At 33.1% G+C, this 20330-nt stretch overlaps 2 protein-coding genes across 4 annotated transcripts; both read right to left on the reverse strand.

Annotated features, from left to right (window-relative positions):
• Positions 1–35: 35 nt before the first annotated feature.
• On the reverse strand, positions 36–3546 carry LOC139096889 (circadian clock-controlled protein daywake-like). Of its 2 annotated transcripts, XM_070648643.1 has the most exons (8): positions 3485–3546; positions 2572–2713; positions 1807–1928; positions 1410–1435; positions 1219–1308; positions 673–764; positions 429–605; positions 36–338 (listed from the first exon to the last, which is right to left on the reverse strand). In XM_070648643.1, exons 2-8 carry the CDS (start codon positions 2645–2647, stop codon positions 169–171), a joined length of 753 nt encoding a protein of 250 aa, XP_070504744.1. In that variant the 5' UTR covers positions 2648–2713; positions 3485–3546; the 3' UTR covers positions 36–168. The 2 variants fall into 2 exon arrangements, with proteins under 2 accessions (XP_070504744.1, XP_070504745.1); XM_070648644.1 differs by lacking the exon at positions 3485–3546 and having other exon boundaries at positions 2572–2770.
• A 769-nt stretch (positions 3547–4315) lies between these two features.
• On the reverse strand, positions 4316–20281 carry LOC139096892 (uncharacterized). 2 transcript variants are annotated; one of them, XM_070648647.1, is made up of 9 exons: positions 20039–20281; positions 9409–10075; positions 9012–9041; positions 8087–8628; positions 7067–7486; positions 6021–6741; positions 5406–5954; positions 5049–5348; positions 4316–4985 (listed from the first exon to the last, which is right to left on the reverse strand). In XM_070648647.1, exons 1-9 carry the CDS (start codon positions 20112–20114, stop codon positions 4559–4561), a joined length of 3732 nt encoding a protein of 1243 aa, XP_070504748.1. In that variant the 5' UTR covers positions 20115–20281; the 3' UTR covers positions 4316–4558. The 2 variants fall into 2 exon arrangements, with proteins under 2 accessions (XP_070504748.1, XP_070504747.1); XM_070648646.1 differs by having other exon boundaries at positions 6021–6740; positions 7060–7486.
• Between the last annotated feature and the right edge of the window lie 49 nt (positions 20282–20330).

A 20330-nucleotide genomic window follows, 5' to 3' on the forward strand; every position in this document is an offset into this window, starting at 1 on the left:
CTTTGTAAATATCGTTAAAAAGCGAATTAGTTTATCAATAAATTCAGAAGCATATCTAGTAAATTCTTCTATACCAAAAATTCTCAAAAATCCCAAAAGACCTTCCACCCATTCCTCTATTCTTAAAAATATCTGATTACGCGCCTGAGTAAATTTATTAAAAATATCTTATGAATCCGGCAATATTTCATCATATGTCGAATTTGCTACAATTTTGTTTGCTACTTCCATGAAACTTTTAGAAAACTGAGCTTCCAGAGCTGGCATGACTTCCTTTGTAAAGATGTCTTGATTATCGTTCACTACTTGATTTCCGATCATGCTGAGAGTTGGGTCACCTAAAATTTATAAGCAAAATTCATAATGTTGAATATTAATGCTCGATCAAGAACCGTATGACTGCATTTCCTGCATTTTTTAATGCTCACCGTTGAATAAATTTGTCAGTGTAATTTGTGATTCTCCTTTGAAAAATCTCACATTAGCTTTGGTAAATTTAATACGATTTTTTCCATCTTCGTTGAATTGCGTTGCATAAAGTTTAATCCGCATTCGTGAATTCTTCAAAAGATTAGTCATCTCACCATTTCCACTAAGCTCAAGCACTAAAAATATTACATTATAAATTAATGTCATTAATACTTTGTTTGGATAAAATAAGGCACAACTTACACGGAAGCTTTGCAGACATTTTATATTTTCCAACCATTTTAACATTTGGCATTGTCACTGTGAAGTCGAATGTCAATTTTTCGAGGTTTACTCTGAAAAATAGGAGAAAATAAATAATTTAAAGATTTGCAGTCAAATGAGTTAAAATTAAAGGATTCACACGTCGAATAACAGAATCGGTAAATTGAATTATTGTCCGCAATAAAAACGTTCAAAACCAGCTGTTATAGTGCAGTCAGAACACTTTCGTGTCTTGCTGTAAGTAGACGAATTGGAGATGAACTAGCAACTACGACGTTGCCAAGACCGAGACTGGGACCAAGACTAGAGGTGAATTACTCAACGTTGCGGTCTCCACCAATCTTAAGATCAAGACTAGGAAGTATTCGTCTCAGTATTGGGAACTCTTATCGCTCATGTCTTCGAAAATCAAAGAATATTGATCTTTATGACTTATTTCTGTCTTGATTGCTCATTTAAGTCTTTCAATATTCACAAGACTTCTTCAATAAACTTATCAAAAATAAGAAAAATTTTAAAACTTACTTAGCATTGACAATTTCAAAATTGCTTCCATTCCATGATTTGAGATCTTTTAGTTCAATTCTAAAGCCTGGACCATGGTCAATCACCAAACTAGAATAACGGAAACAATACAACACTCATGATTCATCCGTTAAATTACTTATGTCCATTACATAGCAACAATAAACATTTTTTGGTCAATTCATACTTACTCATCATATATAAACGGTTCAATGCTCTGTAAATAGATTTTTATGAGTAATTTTGGTATAAAATAATAATTATAATCTTCAATTAATATGAAGTAGGGAATCGTTCACTTATTACGTAGCTTAGAGGATTTGAGAGGAGATGAAGATTTTGGTATAGAGGCCGAGAGGCGTTTAAACAAGTTACGAATTAAGTGAACGGTTCCTATAAATGCATGTCATTTTCTCAAGCAGATATTGAGCATGCTCTATTGCTTTATCATTGAGTACTCTAACTTAATTCTATACTGCTGGTATCCTACATTGTATGTTCAATATTAATATAAATTAATAAAAAACAACTGCTTAGTACTATAAACTCAAGCAACTGTCAATCTCAGCATCTTTAATTAAAGCTTACCGGCACTTGATAATCCTCGATTAATTTTCCGGATCTTAATAAAGGTTGTAATTTCATGACAGAGTCAACGATGCATTGTTCAATGTTTGGGTCATTGCGGGAGCAGATTTTGATGTACGGAGCTGTAATTAAAAATTTAGTTAGGTCAAATAGATTAATTATCAGTGATTGCTGAGCAGTTGAACTTCGTAGTCTCAGGAAACTATAAATTATAATGTTAATTATTAAGAGATTAAGGAAATTGATTGATTATTGTTTGAGGGTTGCTATCACATTGCCGGCATGGGACTTGATCTGTGTCAGTTACGATTACTTAAGGCAGTGCTTTTAAAACTATACTCAGTGACAAAGTAATCTAAATCAATGTTTAAATGGCACAAGTGTGTTAGTAGTATTTGAAATTAAGCCGGCTTGACTCTGGCATGCCGGATGTGAATCCGATACCAAGTCAGAGTAAAGCAGGCCCCAGGACAGACTTTTGATCGATTAACCGAGTTATACTATACGTCATAATCTTATGTAAAATGACGAACCTTATCTTTTTAGACTTCATTACTTAATGCAGAATTTTAATTAATTTAAATTTTTATGCAGTTATTATGCAAATTTTTCAATTAGAACAAGCAGAAAATTCCCATGAATGCAAATTAAAAATAATTTATTTTGACAGATGATCAGATTTTATGAATATTTAGTAGCTTATATAATTGCACATTCTTAATTTCGACATTCTAATTTGACATCTTGACATTTAATTGTACTTACAAAATTTTCCATTGGATGAGGAAATGAACACGATGAGGAAAATAATCGATGATCTCAGACAGCTTTGAAATTTCATCTTTGACCAATTGAAATTTCTTAAGGTGTTCGGTGTAAAGTTTGTTGCTTATTTAGTGTCAATAACCTAAAGAAAAATTTGATTGTTAATATCAGAGCTCGTAATTTACTCGAATTTTGTACGGAGTCGAGTTGGCTTTTTCATATAAAATCCAAGCCGACTGCTTCTTTTGAACTGTTAACATGACAGTTTATGATTAGTTCAAGGTAGGTGCATTGCTGGAAATACTCAAAAATATCAAAAATTTTAGGGAATATTGGAATTTTTCAATGAAAAGCCTTAATAATTTTGAGTTTGACCTGAATACATCAATGACTTAAAATTAGCTGAGGAATATCCAAATAGATCATGCCAGGAAGTGCCGTCAGCTTCCACGCCATGTGCTTAATGTCAAAAAGCTATTAAAACTGTACTCAATGCTGTTCACTCTTAATTATTGCACCTGATTAATGAGCATATTATATGCTAATTGAGATATCATTGATCTTAACGTGACTTAATTAAATCCCACAAAAGTAAAGTGTGCGACTGCTTTTTTGATGAATAAACACTGAATTCGTTAATTGTTCGCCTGGTTAGCTTTTATCACAAAATTATTTTTATCAATTAGTGCTTCTTTTGGCATAAATTTGCACATTTGGATATTTATTTTTATATTTTTTTGTTTTGTTTGAATTTCCGGATTTAAGAACAGTTTCTTAAAAATATTTGCAGTTTTAATTATACAACTTGTGCTAAATTTTTATAACATTTTTAAAATTTAATGTTTTTTAAATTTAATACAAATTTTTAATTTTACTTTTATCCTTGCAATTTTTAAATGAAGGTTCCACACACCTTTCCTTATCACACTTCTAATTATTATAAGATAGTACTTACTAGAATCTGGTTGATCGTTCAATCAACGTTTGTAGACTGAACTTAAATACTAAATGTTCTGATGCTTTTCTTGCCATTTAATGACTTCAAATAATTTAGTACGTAAGAATATAAAATAAATCAAACGGAAATTGTTTTGTTGTAAATTTAATGTAATAGTAGCTAGACGTAGGATGACAACTGAAAGACTGCATCGTCATAGTGACGTTGTGGAAAATATTTTTGGGGTGATTAAGCATTTTATTAAGGTCGTGGTAAGTTTTTATTAAGATTGAAAAATATCCAAATTTTGTAGACAAATTTAGAATTTTTAAATATTTCAGAAATTTTTTTTTTTTTTAAATTTTTAACTGAATTTTTTAATTTTTTAATTTAAAAAAAATCAAATTTTTTAGATTCTTAAATTAAAGTTTTATTAAGTTTATTTAAATTTTTCTTAAGATTTTTTTTTTGTTTAATTTGTCCTAATTTTTTTTTTAATTTATTTCAATTTTTTTTTTTTTTTAAAACTTTTTTTTTAATTAAACTTTTTATTATTTAAATTTTTAAAATTTTTTAGGTTTTTAAAAATTTTTAAATTTTTATTTTTGTCATTTTTTCTCTTTGTAATTTTAATTTTTTTTTTTTTTAATTTTTCAATTTTCAATAGCAATTTGTTTTTAATTTTCAACTTTAAGAAATATAAGTAAATATTTTATTAAGTCTTCATAAAATAGCATATAAATCTGAAAAGTAAATATATTGAAATTCAAAATAAATTTTAAAAATTTTTGATTTTTTTTTAAATAATTTTTTTCAATTTTATTGTATTTTTATTGACTAAATTTTTCATTATTTACAACAAATTGTTTATTATTGTTGAGTATAAAAATTAATTTGAAAATTCTAAGGCACACTTTGACTTTGTCTTAACTTCCATGCTGTATTTAGTTCCCCTTTTGGTCTATTTTATTTCTTTTTTATCTCTTAAATATTTTATCAAATTTCAAATAATTCTCAATCCCTAAAAAAATATTCTCAAATTCTAAAAATTTAATAAATTCTCAATCGTCGTCCTGCTGGCTGTCTATTTTCATACTTGGCAGTAGTTGTGGTTGTTCCATATGTGGTTGATCTATAAGTATAAGTTCCTGGTGTTCCATCAATGTGTCTGTATGTGTATGGTCTATAAGTCACACTTCCGAATGTATAAGTTCTATCTGTATATCTTCTGCTTGGTCTTGGACTTGCTGGTTTAACGATTGGCAAGTAACTTGGTCCAACAAACACTGTTGTTGCTTTTGGTGGTGCCTTTGTAACTACGGGTGGTGGTTTTGTTGTTCTAGCTGGAGGTGGTGCATTAGTCGGTGGTCCTTTTGGTGGCGGTGTAGGAAGAAGTACTGAAACTATGTTATCGTTTGAATCTGCTGGTGATTCCTCAATTGGTGGAAGGTAGGTTGGTCCTTGAGTTGATGGAGTGCTGTTAGAAAAGGAATTAAATCATTTAGTAATGTTCCGGTAGTCAGGCAGATGTGATACTTACGTAGGTGGCCTAGTTGTTGGTGGCTTAGTTGTCGTTGTAGGTTTTTTGGTGGTAGTCGTGGTTGGTGGTCTTGTAGTTGGTCTTGTAGTAGTTGTTGGTGGCCTTGTAGTAGTTGGTGGCTTTGTTGGTTCTTCTTTTTTACAATTTGGATTCGATGATCCTGGAACACAGCAACTTGGATCTTTAGAGTTTGGTTCACATGCTGGTGGAAGGTATGTTGGTGGCAATGTAGTTGGCTTTGGTGTTGTGGTTGTTGCCTTTGTAGTTGTAGTCGTTGCCTTTGTAGTTGTAGTTGTTGCTCTGAAATTAATATTGTAGTTATTTCGAGAAATTATATTGAAAGTTTGGCAATCCTACTTAGTTGTTGTTGTGGTTGGTCTGGTCGTAGTAGTAGTAGCCTTGGTTGTTGTTGTAGTAGGCTTTACTGTGGTAGTTGGAGGTTCCTGCTTCTTGCAAATTGGATTTGATGATCCTGGTGTACAACACTTTGGATCTTTTGAACTTGGACCACATGCTGGTTCAGTTGGAGGTGGTAAGTAAGTTGTTGGTGGTCTGGTAGCTCTTGTAGTTGGAGGAGGAGGTGGGGGCTTAGTTGTTGGGGGAGGTGGTGGTTTAGCTGTTGTTGGAGGAGGGACTGGTTTACAGATTGGGTTTGATGATCCAGGTGTGCAACATTTTGGATCTTTAAAGTTTGGTCCACAAGATGGTTCAGTTGGTGGTGGTAAATAGGTAGTTGGTGGTCTGGTTGGTGGTTGAGTTGGAGGCTTGGTTGGAGGCTTAGTTGGAGGCTTTGTTGGAGGTTTTGTTGTTGGGACTGTTTTTGGTGGAAGTGTGAATGTGATTTGTGGTGTTGTGTATTCATAACCCGTCACTTCTTCTTTCTTTGTTGGAGGAGGTGGTGGACGTCTAAAATGCAAACATAAGGATAAAGAATTAAATATGGACGATTGAATTTATAACGACTAAACTTACTTTGTTGTTGGAGGTTGGGTAGGTGGTTTTGTGGGTGGGGGTGGGGGCTTTGTAGTAGTTGGTGGCTTTGTTGTAGGTGGAGGAACTGGCTTACAAATTGGATTTGATGATCCTGGTGTACAGCATTTTGGATCTTTTGAACTTGGACCGCAAGCTGGCTCAGTTGGTGGTGGTAAATAAGTAGTTGGTGGTCTGGTTGGTGGTTGAGTTGGAGGCTTAGTTGGTGGTTGTGTAGGAGGCTTAGTTGGAGGCTTGGTTGTTGGAACTGTTTTTGGTGGAACGGTGAAAGTCACCTTTGGTGTTGTGTAATCATATCCAGTCGTGGTTGTTGCTGGAGGAGCTTTTGTTGTGGTTGGAACAGCTTTTGTTGTGACTGGAGGTCTTGTTGTTGTTGGACGAGTTGTAGGGGGAGGTGGGGGCTTAGTTGTTGGGGGAGGTGGTGGTTTAGCTGTAGTTGGAGGAGGGACTGGTTTGCAGATTGGATTTGATGATCCAGGTGTACAACATTTTGGATCTTTGAAGTTTGGTCCACAAGATGGCTCGGTTGGTGGAGGTAAATAGGTAGTTGGTGGTCTAGTTGGTGGTTGAGTTGGAGGCTTAGTTGGAGCTTTTGTTGTTACTGGTGGCTTTGTTGGTGTTTCTTTCTTTGTTGGAAGTGTGAATGCAATTGATGGTGTTGTGTATTCATATCCAGTTACTTCAGTTACAGTTGGAGTAGCTCTAAATATATTAAAATAAAATGGCCAATGAACTTCGATTCTTAAACATTAAAAAATTTATAATTTGGTTCATAAAAAAATTCAACCTTGTCATCGACTCAGCAATCGCTATGATGCGAGCAATGTCATAAATGTAAGAGTCGCTGTAATAACCTTGATCTTGCTTTTATGTTTATGTTTATTTTGTTGTCATATTCGTATGCAAATTGATGCTATGAAAAATATGTCTCGATTTCGAATGGGTCATGTGTTCAAAACGCTTATCACAGTCAATTTTGAAAATTAGTCAGAATTAAGTTTTAGTATAGAAATTAATTTACCTTGGTGTTGTTGGGGGATTAGTTTTTGGGGTTGTGGGTCTAGTAGGGGGCTTAGTTGCTGGTGGCAAAGTGGGTTTTGTTGTGGCAGGGGGAGAAGGCCTTGTAGTTGGTGGGTTACATACAGGGTTTTTTGATCCTGGTGTACAACATTTTGGATCTTTTGAGTTTGGACCACATTGGGGTTCAGTTGGAGGAGGTAAATATGTGGTTGGGGGTCTCGTTGGAGGTTGGGTTGGAGGCTTAGTTGGTGGTTGTGTTAGAGGCTTAGTTGGTGGCTTTGTTGGAGGTTTTGTTGGTGGTGCAGTTGTTTTAGGATTACAAGCTGGATTTTTTGATCCTGGTTTACAACATTTTACATCATTTGAGTTTGGTCCACAAGCAGGCTCTGTTGGTGGAGGTAAATATGTTGTTGGGGGTCTCGTTGGAGGTTGTGTTGGAGGCTTTGTTGGTGGTTGAGTTGGAGGCTTAGTTGGGGGCTTTGTTGGAGGTTTTGTTGGTGGTGCAGTTGTTTTAGGATTACAAGCTGGATTCGTTGATCCTGGTTTACAGCATTTAGGGTCTTTTGAGTTTGGTCCACATTGTGGCTCTGTAGGAGGAGGGTATGTAGTTGGTGGTCTCGTTGGAGGTTGGGTTGGAGGCTTTGTTGGTGGTTGAGTTGGTGGCTTAGTTGGAGGCTTTGTTGGAGGTTTTGTTGGTGGTGCAGTTGTTTTAGGATTGCAAGCTGGATTCGTTGATCCTGGTTTACAGCATTTAGGGTCTTTTGAGTTTGGTCCACATTGTGGCTCTGTAGGAGGAGGTAAGTATGTGGTTGGTGGTCTCGTTGGTGGTTGAGTTGGAGGCTTAGTTGGTGGTTGAGTTGGAGGCTTAGTTGGGGGCTTTGTTGGAGGTTTTGTTGGTGGTGCAGTTGGTTTAGGATTGCAAGCTGGATTCGTTGATCCTGGTTTACAGCATTTAGGGTCTTTTGAGTTTGGTCCACATTGTGGCTCTGTTGGAGGAGGTAAGTATGTAGTTGGGGGTCTCGTTGGAGGTTGTGTTGGAGGCTTAGTTGGTGGTTGAGTTGGAGGCTTAGTTGGAGGTTTTGTTGGTGGCTGTGTTTTAGGTGGAACTGTGAATGTAACCTTTGGTGTTGTATATTCATAGCCGGTCGTAGTTTTTTCAGCTGGAGGATTTGTTTTACGTGTAGTGACAGGAGGGTTTGTCTTAGCTGTAGTTGCAGGTGGCTTAGTAGGAGGTGGTTGAGGCTTTGTTGGTTTAGTTGTAACTGGTGGTTTAGTTGTAGTTACTGGAGGTAATTTTGTAGTTACTGGTGGAAGATAAGTTGTTGGTGGCCTGGTTTGAGGTGGTTGTGTTGTAGCCTTTGTAGTAACAACTGGTGGAGGTCTTGTGGTAACTACTGGAGGGGGTCTTGTGGTTACAACTGGAGGAGGTCTTGTAGAGGCAACCGGTGGTGGTTTTGTAGTTGGTTGTGGTTTAGTTGGTGTGGAAAATGGAATTTTTGGTGTTGTGTATTCATATCCAGTTACTTCTTTAGTTGGTGGATTAGTTTTAGGTTGGGTCGTTGTGGGGGGCCTAAGTATGTTATTACAGGGGGATTTTTTAAAATTATTAGTATTAATTGATTAGTGACTTGATAGAATTCGCCTAAATCAGACTGTTGTATGTGAAATTTTAAATCTGCATTAAAATTTGACAAATTTCAATGCAGGACTTCCAAATATTTTGCATAAAAAATTTCAATTCGGAAATTTATCAACACAGTAAATTAACTGTAAATTGATATTCTAGGTCAAGGCCGAAATTAATGCATTCAAGGAACTTTAAATTTTGACGAAAGAATTTTGCTCCGAGTTGACAATTTTTTGAGACAACAATCTATCGATATCTTCATTCATCTGCTACACAATTTAAGTGCTACAAAAATATAAAAAATCAACATTTTTCAAGTTACTCACCTTGTAGTTATTGCTGGTTTTGTTGTCGTTCTAGAATTTTTGATAAATAAATATTTTTGAATTAATTTTTGATTTCAAACGAAAAATTGATGCTGAATAATTCATGGGACATCGCCCGAATTAGAATTGTCTAATTTATCATCATTTTAAGATGCGGTGACAAGACTTAGATTGGAATTTATTTAGTGGATCGTCTTTAAAAGGATGAGACAGCTTACATCGCAACTGTTTTTCTAACTAATCAATTAAATAATCAGCCATAAAGTTCAATACTAATCATATGCTAATGTAAGCAAAATATGAAAAACTCAAATGAGCACATGCCTTCCAATAATCTTGAAATGATGATTTTGGACTAATGATTCTTCCAGCATTATAGATTAATATTAATACTTACGGAGGTGGTGGAGGCTTTGTAGTAGTTGGTGGCTTGGTTGTAGGTGGAGGAACTGGTTTACAAATTGGGTTTGATGATCCTGGTGTACAGCATTTTGGATCTTTTGAGTTTGGTCCACAAGATGGTTCAGTTGGTGGTGGTAAATAAGTAGTTGGTGGTCTGGTTGGTGGTTGAGTTGGAGGCTTAGTTGGTGGTTGTGTAGGAGGCTTAGTTGGAGGCTTGGTTGTTGGAACTGTTTTTGGTGGAACGGTGAAAGTCACCTTTGGTGTTGTGTAATCATATCCAGTTGTGGTTGTTGCTGGAGGAGCTTTTGTTGTAGTTGGAACAGCTTTTGTTGTGACTGGAGGTCTTGTTGTTGTTGGACGAGTTGTAGGGGGAGGTGGGGGTTTAGTTGTTGGAGGAGGTGGTGGTTTAGCTGTAGTTGGAGGAGGGACTGGCTTGCAGATTGGATTTGATGATCCAGGTGTACAGCATTTTGGATCTTTGAAGTTTGGACCGCAAGATGGCTCGGTTGGTGGAGGTAAATAGGTAGTTGGTGGTCTGGTTGGTGGTTGAGTAGTTCTAGCTGTTGTTGGAGGAGGTGGAGGAGGGGGAGGTGCTTTTGTTGTTTTGGGAGGGAATGGAATATCAGGCTTTGGATAGTCATATCCATCTGCTCCATCAGGTCCTGAAATTTCAAAATAAAAAAATAAATATTAAAGAATTTGACTAAATAAATCAGAACAGGCTACTGTACATAATGTACAGTTCCTATAACTTTATGACATCAATAAATATACTAAAAATAGTTCAGAAAACTTGATAATCAAGCATAAAACTTTACAACCTCACTATGCTGTTATTCTATTAACCTTTCAAATCATCATGAATTTTAGCGTCTTATTCGCACAAAATGTATATTAATCAATCAAGGTCGAGCTTCTGTATGAGATGCTAAACTGTTGATTGTAAAAGCTTTTGTGATATTATTTATGCAAATATTTTGTTTTGCAATATTATTGAGACATGTATTTTCATGGAAATTTATTATTGATGGAATTAGATTTGGAAGTGTGGCCATTACATGTTCATTATGATTAAATTAAAGTTTGATTAGAGAGTACAAATCGGTTATTCGATCCAAAATCTAGATCCAGAATGGCATGACACTGAATTGGTACTGAATTTAAACCACATCCGGTACGAAATCGGAATCACGCTGATCTAAGGTCAGATTTTTGATCGATTAATCGATTTGTGCTTTTTAGAAGTATGATACCATCCCAAAATATCCCAGCAAATACCAGTTCATCCATCAATAATGTTGTATTTTCTTTTAATCTCGTCTATTCAATGAAAGAAACCATAAATGATAAAAGATCCGAGTCAACGTGACAACAATATCATTTAACTATGTTAATTTAAATTCATATTATTTTTATTATGTGGCTCGTTTCTGTTTGATCTTTTCTTTCGATGTTTTTAATTAAATGCTTTTTCACGTCGTTTTTGGAGGCTATCATTGATTATAAACAGACAAAAATTGATACAAATGTTTTTTGTTTCATTTTTCTTGATAAATGTTAAATTTGAATATCAAATATATGATAATCTTAATGGGGGTCATTTGCTAATAATGTGAAATTTGAAGACCATTTGGTTATGGTGGGTCAAAGCTCTCTTGAGGCCAGTTCGTTTGTGTGAAACTAGATTAGCAATTTCTAGATGAACGATTGACTTTATTTGATATAAAAATTCACTTTTAGCAATCCAAACAGCAGAAAAATATTGAATGAATCCAAAATATTTGACTTACAAATTTATGCAAATTATTTCACAGATTTCTATGTCGGAAATATCAATTCTATGAGAATTCGTATATTTTTTTAAAAGGCATGAGGAAGTCCAATATTAAAAATTGAGCTTTATTTTACAGGTTATGCAACAAGTCCAACTTTTATGGACATTCTTGAGATTCTTCTTGACAAACAATCTTCATTATTGTCGCTAAATGTTGAATGCCAGTTGATGTAATGGCTTGTGTGGGAAGGGAAAAGGTCATGTTGGATTTTAAATAGTAAAATGTTAATTAGTCAGTTTTATGTGAAATTTTACGGTATTGAAGAAATCAAATATTACTTAATTGATTTAGGTAAATTTGAGACGAATTATGGAGATGTTATGATGATGCACGTAGCTTTAGTAAAAGTCAAATGTGAAATGGTTGATTATATAGACAAAGAAATTGTAGATTTAATCTAATTGATTGGGATTTTTGGGACACTTTCACTGATCTTTAGTTGGTCATTATTTCATACTTCTGAGGGATCAGAGATCAGAAATTAAGGACAAAATCACAAATATTTTGAGGATGGTTCCCCCTCAAAACCATATCAGCTCCCCTGAATAACCCTCAATTCATTAATCACCACCAACCCTAATCTACAACATATCACGTGCTCAATTGACACTAACAACAACAAGCCCATTCAAATGTCTATTTTTATTACCAACGATGTCATAAAATAAAGTGACACGTTTGAACTTAAAGCATGCATCTAGTTAAACAGAGATAATTACAGTAATTCTCACTTCCATACACACTATATCCATACTTAACACCTCATTTAATATAACATTGTATTTGTTTAATTTATGAGACATGGGAAGACAAATAGACTCGGTAGCATGTGCAAAGGTAAATAAGAGCGACAATAGATTATTTTTGTGTGTTAATTGTGAATCTTGTTAGCACAAATCGATCAAAAATTCGGATCCAGAACGAGATTACTCTGACTTGGTGCCGAATTCGTTTTAAATTCGGCATCATGACAGAATCACAACGGACTGATGGCAAATTGTTGATTAACCGATTTATTCTATTCGAGATTATTATTGATTATACAGACTGTGTTTAGACATACTTAGATGCTATCAAGTAGACATAAATATTGAATAACTCAATTTTCATTTTTTGCATCCAAATCTAACCTAAAAACATCAACATATCAAGAATTATTGAGCACAAAATAGATTTTCACAACTTATCCGTCAATCAATACCAAACAGACACTAAACAGCATTAGATATCTCGTTAAACAAATCACACATCAGCTAGACACAAAAAGTTGTCACTTTCAGCCCATCAGACTCTATATTTGTACAAAAATTCTCATCAGACGACACTTCGAGTAGGAATTTCATTGTCACTTGCTTACTGTGTTGATAATGTTTGTGATTTTAATGCATTTGATGCACTGAGAAGGTTTCAATGTCACAAAAAATCCAATAAAAATAAAAAACATGCTAAGTTAACCCACTTGAAGTCATTGACATAGTCAATAAAATAAGAGAAGGGAAGAAGAAGAAGAAGATGCTGCTGCAATTAAAAATATTGGGACTTGATTGGCATCTTGTGGAGAATTTCGTCAGAATTTGATGAGATAAGAAATAAAATTTACTAATTTAAAAGGTAGACTGAACGGAGGTGTAGTTCCCCTTGAATCCACCCCTGTGACTGAAACTACTAAACTGGGGATTACAATTGATCCTCAAAAATGTTACAAATTCTGATGAAATAGTAGCAATATCTTCCAATAAACACCGAAGAACTCTGCCTAGCCCACAGCATACATTCAATTGCATCACATTTATTAATAAAAAAGTATTATTATGTCATCTTCATCAACAACATTATCGTCGTCGTTTTCTTGTGCTGTTTACATTTCTTCTTATTTTCTCATCAATTTCTTCTCGTCTCTTATTTCTTGCGTACGATACAGCGTACTTAAAAGTGCAGCTTCATTCATTAAGCCTCAAATAACCATATCTGCTTCACTTTATTTCCTTCTTATTATTTACACGCTTTTTATTATTATTATTATTGTTACTATTATTTTTATGAGTACAATGAACATTATTGACTAGTTTCCTAATGTGATTCGCTATATTGAGTTAGTTTTTGGACTACTGATCGATCTTTTATGTGCTAAAATCCCGAATTGCACTAGTCGGGTAGTCGATCCAAAATCTGGCACCAGGCCAGCAATACTCTGACATGGTGTTGGATTTGATTTAAATCAAGTCAGCACCAAGTCAGAGTCATGTCGGCATGAGATTAATTTTTAAAAAAACGTAGATTTTAAAGCTATTTAATTCCAGTCTCGAAGTCATAAATCCCAGATTGTAAAGCAATAAACTCCCAATTTCAAAACTTAACGTCCCAGAGAAGAGTAAATTCGTTTTTCGGTCAGGTCCATCAAAATGAAAGTGAGAGTATGTAAACAATATTTCTCTACGTAATAGTATTAAATGTGAAGAAGTTGTCTGAGTGGTTCAACAACCTTGACATCATCGACTGACTGCAATCAATTAAGCATATGTTATATCTCATTTAATCGAGATTTGTTAGTTTATTGAGGCATGGCTTTATTTTTAGATGAACTTTGTTGATAAAAATTTCTAATTTTTGACATTTATTAAGTCAAGAGTCAAATAATATCATAAGGCTGGGACAATTGCAAGACATTTGGCATTTTTGTTCTCAAAAATTTTATCCTCGATTGCCAAAAAAACTGTATTTTATAAGCAAGTCCGATTATGCCAATATGATCAATAAAATCGACTATGATGAATATATTCACGTCATCTTCTCATTTATCGCAAAACAGAAAGTAAAAGTGTGAGGAAAAGAAATACAAGAAATGTTTTATTGATGTTGGTCATGGTGACTCCTTATTATCATATTATGACAATCTTGTTAAGCTTATTGATTCTCTTGAAAATAAACTTAAAGAGATAAAATTAAAATTAAAAAGAAAATTGCACAAGATTGGTTTTGATTGGGAATTTTGAGTCTATGAGTTTTGTTTTGATGTCAGGAAATTTAGAGCTTGTTTTCAGATGGTAAAGATTCTTGTCATAAGTACATTACGTATCGATGTGTAGGCTATCAATGTGAAACTAAGCTTAAGTGGAATTCTGCAACAAATTTCAATTTTCGCAAACTAAAGGACTAAAACAGTTGACACACTTGTGAGACGACCTAACAAGCAAAGAGCTATCAAGAGCTTGTTCTAGTTAAATATACTAGTTGATCGAGCTTGCAAGCGTGCTGTAAGCTTACTATATACTTAATAGCATGCTCTTAACCTGTTAGGGACGGTTCCATCATAATACTCCAAAATAGCAATGCCTAAGCTTTTAAAATTGATAAAAAAAAGCCTCAAAGAAGATGCAAACCTTGACCAATTCAAATTATAATTTTCGAGATCATTTTGATAAGCGTTTATCATGTTTACTGTCGTTAAATTGTTTAAGATGATCGAAAATCAGTTTTGAAATTTGTCATGCAAAAATTAACATAACGCTAATAATTTTATGCAGCTGCTCTTGGATTTTTTCCACGAAAAACTTAATTTCTTATGAATTCCTTACTAGTCATGTCTATGATTTCGATATAAAAACCAATAAAACATCCCATGGCTTTATCTGCTCTGATTATCAATTCTAATGTGAAGAATTTCAGGAAACAATCAAACAAGGAAGCAGTCAAAAATCCAATTAAAATAAAACTATTTAAATCGCTATTTAATACTCAATATTCTGTTATAAATATCAATGGATCCAGTTACTTCCACTCAAAATCATTAAAAATCCTCGAAATATAAAAAAACTCATTTGAAAAAGTCACAAAATAATCTTAAAAATTATTTCACCTGCTTAAGGAGCTTAAGAAGCATTGAAAAAAGTTTAATGGCACATAAATTAAGTCTTCAATATTTCAAGTTGTGCTGCTTCATCTATTCAAATACTTCAAATGTAAATGTTGCGTTTTTTCAATTTGTTTTTATTGAATGATTCGGAAATATTAGTGAATTTTTGTGTGTATTTTGCTATTGACTTGATAGATTAGTGGTGATATTGCTGGGTTTGTCTAAAGTAGGGAGGCTATCTACTGTATATTTGTTGGGATGCTACTGGAGTTATCTTTCATGCTGTCGTGTCTCAACAGATGTCCCGTTTTGTTCGAAAAGTGCTTCGGAAGATACACAGCATTAAGGACGCATAGGGGACGACTTATGTTAAAGATCCTTAAAGGAATCCAATGAGTAAGGTAAGAAGTAAGCTAAATAAGATGCCTGTGTATCCTCTCTACTGAATCTACAGTTCTCAAATTACTTTAACAAATATCAAAAGTCAACAATTTTCAAGCAATAAAATCATATCACATTCATCCACGTGCAAATTATTAAATTCAATGAAAACTTAATACGGGTAATAATTCTGAATGAGGATATAATAAGATAGTAAATAACAGCATCATTTGTATATTTCTACTTCTTGTCACAATCTAAAGCGATTAATTCAAACATTTTATTTCATAATTCAGAATATTTAATTTTATACTCGGTCATCCTAGCCCCATCTGCTATATTCTACTCATATACCAAAAAAAGCATCAACATTCTTTGTTTTCTCGCTCACAAAAAATGCGACAGAAGAAAAAAAATCTCAAGGAGCAATTAGTGTTGATGAGATTAATAATTTAAATAAAACGAGAAGTTTCAGCTGATTAAGGCTGAATGAATATACTTGTTTGATCCACATCGTCTTTGAAGATTTTTTTTGCTTAGCTACAAAGCTAGCTTGTATCTTCTTCTTATTTTAGGAAATAATTGTCTATTGCTTAATTCAGATGGAATTTTTTTGTCTACTTAAAATTCTTCCTATTTTATTTTGATACTGTTTGAAGTAGACTGTTGCGGATTTTGTTGATAATCTAAGTTATTTGAATTTTTGATGATTTTGAATCATCAAATAAATGATGTTCTTGTATGAAGTGTACCAGGAGACTCGTGTCTATATAAGAATTATGATTACCCTACTAGATTGTCCTATTAGATTGCCCTATTAAATTGTCCTAGAAACTAAAAGTTTTAAAAACTACGATTAATTAATATGATGTTTGATTTGAAACTGCAAAAAAACGATGTTCGTGACAAACTAAGTGAGACTAAAACTTGACTAAAACCACATATATTGAGCTCACATCACCTTTAAAAGACGCATATCATTTTTAGAAAATGTGAACATGCTAATTTTTTAGTTTTTTCGACATCGTAAACTGGCAGGTGTTTCCCAGTAATTATAATTGATTTCTATGTAGTTTTTTTCAGATAAGTCATTCAAAGGTTTATTTTTGCATCAAAACATCAAAGATTTCCAATTTGGTAACGAGCAGAACCTCAAATACATCCAAAATTATTTCCTAATTAGAGAAACACATTCTAATCCATTCGATAATTAATAAATTAATTTGTCATATGTGATTATAAGAATGGATGCAAACTTAATTTTTGATAAAGGTTAATTAGATTTTGCTGAACAGCTTTGCACAATTAATTCAAGAATTATAGTTTAAATCACGTATCTTGCAATTAATTAAGTAAATTATTGAACATTAGAAACCAGTCACAAGCAATCCACAGATGGAGCCAATTTTTGATGAATTTTGAATGCAGAAATGAACCCTGTTACGCCCACACCATTGAAGAAAGCAAACAAGGTTCATTAAGTTAAACAAATCGACAATAAGTCAAATAAAGTCTAATAAGACAAAAAAAAGTACAGAAATAATTCACACGACATGCGTCTATCTTTTGATGTTTTCTCACAATTTTTTAAACAAACGAATCGTATTTTTATGAATAAATAACAAATAGAAATATCAGAAGCATCGCAGAGAAGATTGAAGGCAAAAACCTCTCATGATAAACAGTAAATAAGAAGCTTTCCGGTTTGTTACTATCGCTAATATTCAAATTATTTCTTAGTTGGCTGTGCAAACTACATAGTAGCAATAATGCCTTGACATTCCGAATGTTAAATGGAAAATTGTCAATAAAAATATATAAAAATATTTAAATTAAATCGAAGAATGACAAATGGGATTTTTTATAATACTTAGAAGTTAAGTGTGATTAAGATTAATATCTAAAAAAATCAGGAATTCCTGACACAATTTTTAAAAATATCACCTAAAAATACTTCAAAAATGCTTCCTAAATCTCCGACCCAAATAACTTCCTTACTTGCGAATTTTAAAAACTTCTTCTTCTTCTTCACATTTTAAACGCATTACGTCTTGCGTGTGATACCAGATATGTTAAACAACATCATTTTTGACGAGTCAAATCTATGCGATTTGAGCCAATATCATTTAAATCTTCACGCATCTACTCGGACAAATGACTTTGACTTTTTGAATATTTTTATGGCTTTTGATTATAAATTTATTGCCTATATATCTTATTTGCTATATTTGTACACTGGACGGAAATATTTATTGACTGATAATTTATAATGCGATGAAGGAAAGGAATTAATTGAGAATTATTGGTATTTGGTAGTCCTTGCGTGGATTATAGTTTGGAGGTTTTCTAACAGCAATTAAGCTATTTGGTTTATTTCGGGTATTATGACGTGAGGGATAAGTATGGGACGTGTATAGCATATACTGAAAATTATAGGATTTATGCAGCACCTTAGCTAAACTCAGTGATAGGTGCATAGCAGAACTAGCAGGACTTTGAGATTCCTGCCTTCAAAAATTCAAAAAATTGTCTCAACTTGAGTTTGGATTTCACTACATTTGAGTCCAGTCAATACTGGTTCATAGCATGCAATCTATATACGCCATCAGTTTGGAACTGTATCATAGTGGTATTTCTGTACTATGAAAGCATGCTCTACACCTGTTAGGACTAACATCTTTATTGACCTCTAAACTGCAATTAAACAAATTTTCGTTCAATAAACCTCAACTGATGAACTTGTCATCCTATCAAAAACAACCATTTAACAAGTCACCGAAATAACAACTAAATCTGAGAAGGGTAGCAAGGTTATGTCAAATGTAACGATACGTGTTTTAACGTGCAATGATTTTGATTGCTTTAGGTTAACATGATTTCATTTTTATGGAATATTTCTTGTATTTAATAATTGGATGTTTGACTTACGTGAATAGCGAATATCTTTTGTGGTACAATATGAATGACACAACCTTGTAAGAGATTTTTGACATTTTTTTTCGGGAGATATATTCATGAATTTTATTTAAACTCTAGAAATTCGAAGATTTAATATTTTCAGACAAAACCCTTTAAAATATTCAAAAATCATGTCCATTAATAATTTTTAACATTTTATCAAAATAATCCCTACAAACAGCAGCATTATCTCCAATTATTAAAGTATGTTGTCAAAATGCCTAATTTTCGTATTAAATCATCAATAAATCTCCATCATCATATCTTAATTAATGAACCTACCCGAATAACACAAGTCGATTAATCGATCAAAATGCCGTCCATAGGCTGGCATGATTCTGACTTAATATAGGACTCAATTTCGATTCAAGTGATAGATTAACCAAGTTGATCTATTCGAGCTAGTTCATCATCAAACTCATTTATCAATTACAAAGTAATATTCGGAAATGAAATGATCAGTAAAGCCTGCCATGAGCTTCTTAAATCCATCAAATGGGACAAAAAAAATGCTGATATTAAAGTCAAATACGATTCGCAAGGTTAATTATGTGTAAATTTAATGTTTGTGATTTATTTACATTTATAATGTCTTAATATTATTTAGCATTAGACATTTAGGCATGGAATTATCTCTACAGAAGCTTTTTTGAATGTACACAATTTTAAGCGGATTTGTGGGAGATGATGTTAATGAAAATCTGTGTTGGACTGTTTGGTATTTTTGGATATCATTGAGTATATCAGATAATAATCATTAATTATTTTAGGCACCGAGCTATTTTTGTTGTTACCTAATATGGAGTTACAGAATCAAGGGTTCTCGAAACTGAGACTAAGACATCCCAAACACGATCAATCTTGAAACATACGAGTTAAAGAATTTTTTTGTAGTTCCGGTCTCGGTTTTAGTCTCGAAAATTCAACCAAACCGAGACTTCGAGAAGCCTTAATTTTGTGTCCTCGCTATTATATGTCCGGAGTATTATATTGATCTGATTTCCTTGATACATTATAGTTTTGATAGCTAATCACTAGATACTTAATTATATTAACTAAATATGTATTTAAATCATAAGAATCTTTAACAAGGTATCAAGGATGTTAATTTGAATTTCTAATTAAAATGGATATTCAAAAATAAAAATAATGGCACAGTAGATCTCAAATGTTACAAATTAATACTAAAATGTCATCCTAGCCATCCTAGCTGCTCTACTCTCACTAAAAACGTTAAATCAGTCATTTTAACTTTATGAAAATTAATTCTTTAAAGATTTTCAATATATCAAATCAAATACCAACAACTCAATCAAATCCACAAGTCAAACTCCTCTAAATGAACATTTTTGCAACATTTTAATTCATTTTCTATAAATATCAGTCTTTTTGTCAACCACAATTCCATCTCATCAAATATTATTCATTCACATATTTTATTTATTTTGCAAATATTCATATCGATTGCAAAATTATCTCTTTTTGACTACATTAATGCTTAATATTTATGTCAATTTTCGTAACCACAAAATTGAATAAATTTCTTCACTAGCCTATTTTTTCTTTATTTTGTTAGAGCCGCAAAATATCAAACTTACTTGCTATCACATAATTGCTATTGAACAGAACGACAAGACACAATGTCGCGGTAATCCATTTCGCGATTGTGTTCATGGCACTTGATGAGAAATTTACAAAATTCTCAAAAAAATTGTTTTTTTAATTCACTTTCGCGTCTTCTCTGTTCGATTTATCTTTTTTTTTTGAAATTTTTTTCGAGCTGCGGAAAAAAAATCAAATCGGCTTAAAATTTCGGTTATCACTAAAGCGAATTCGCGATGATGAGCGGTCTTTTATAGGCTTAAGTCGCATGCATACATCATCGATATG

The sequence above is a fragment of the Chironomus tepperi genome, unplaced genomic scaffold (genome assembly GCF_022539635.2).
Source record: "Chironomus tepperi strain 1889 unplaced genomic scaffold, CSIRO-AGI_Ctep_v1 contig_408, whole genome shotgun sequence".
NCBI lineage: Eukaryota > Metazoa > Arthropoda > Insecta > Diptera > Chironomidae > Chironomus > Chironomus tepperi.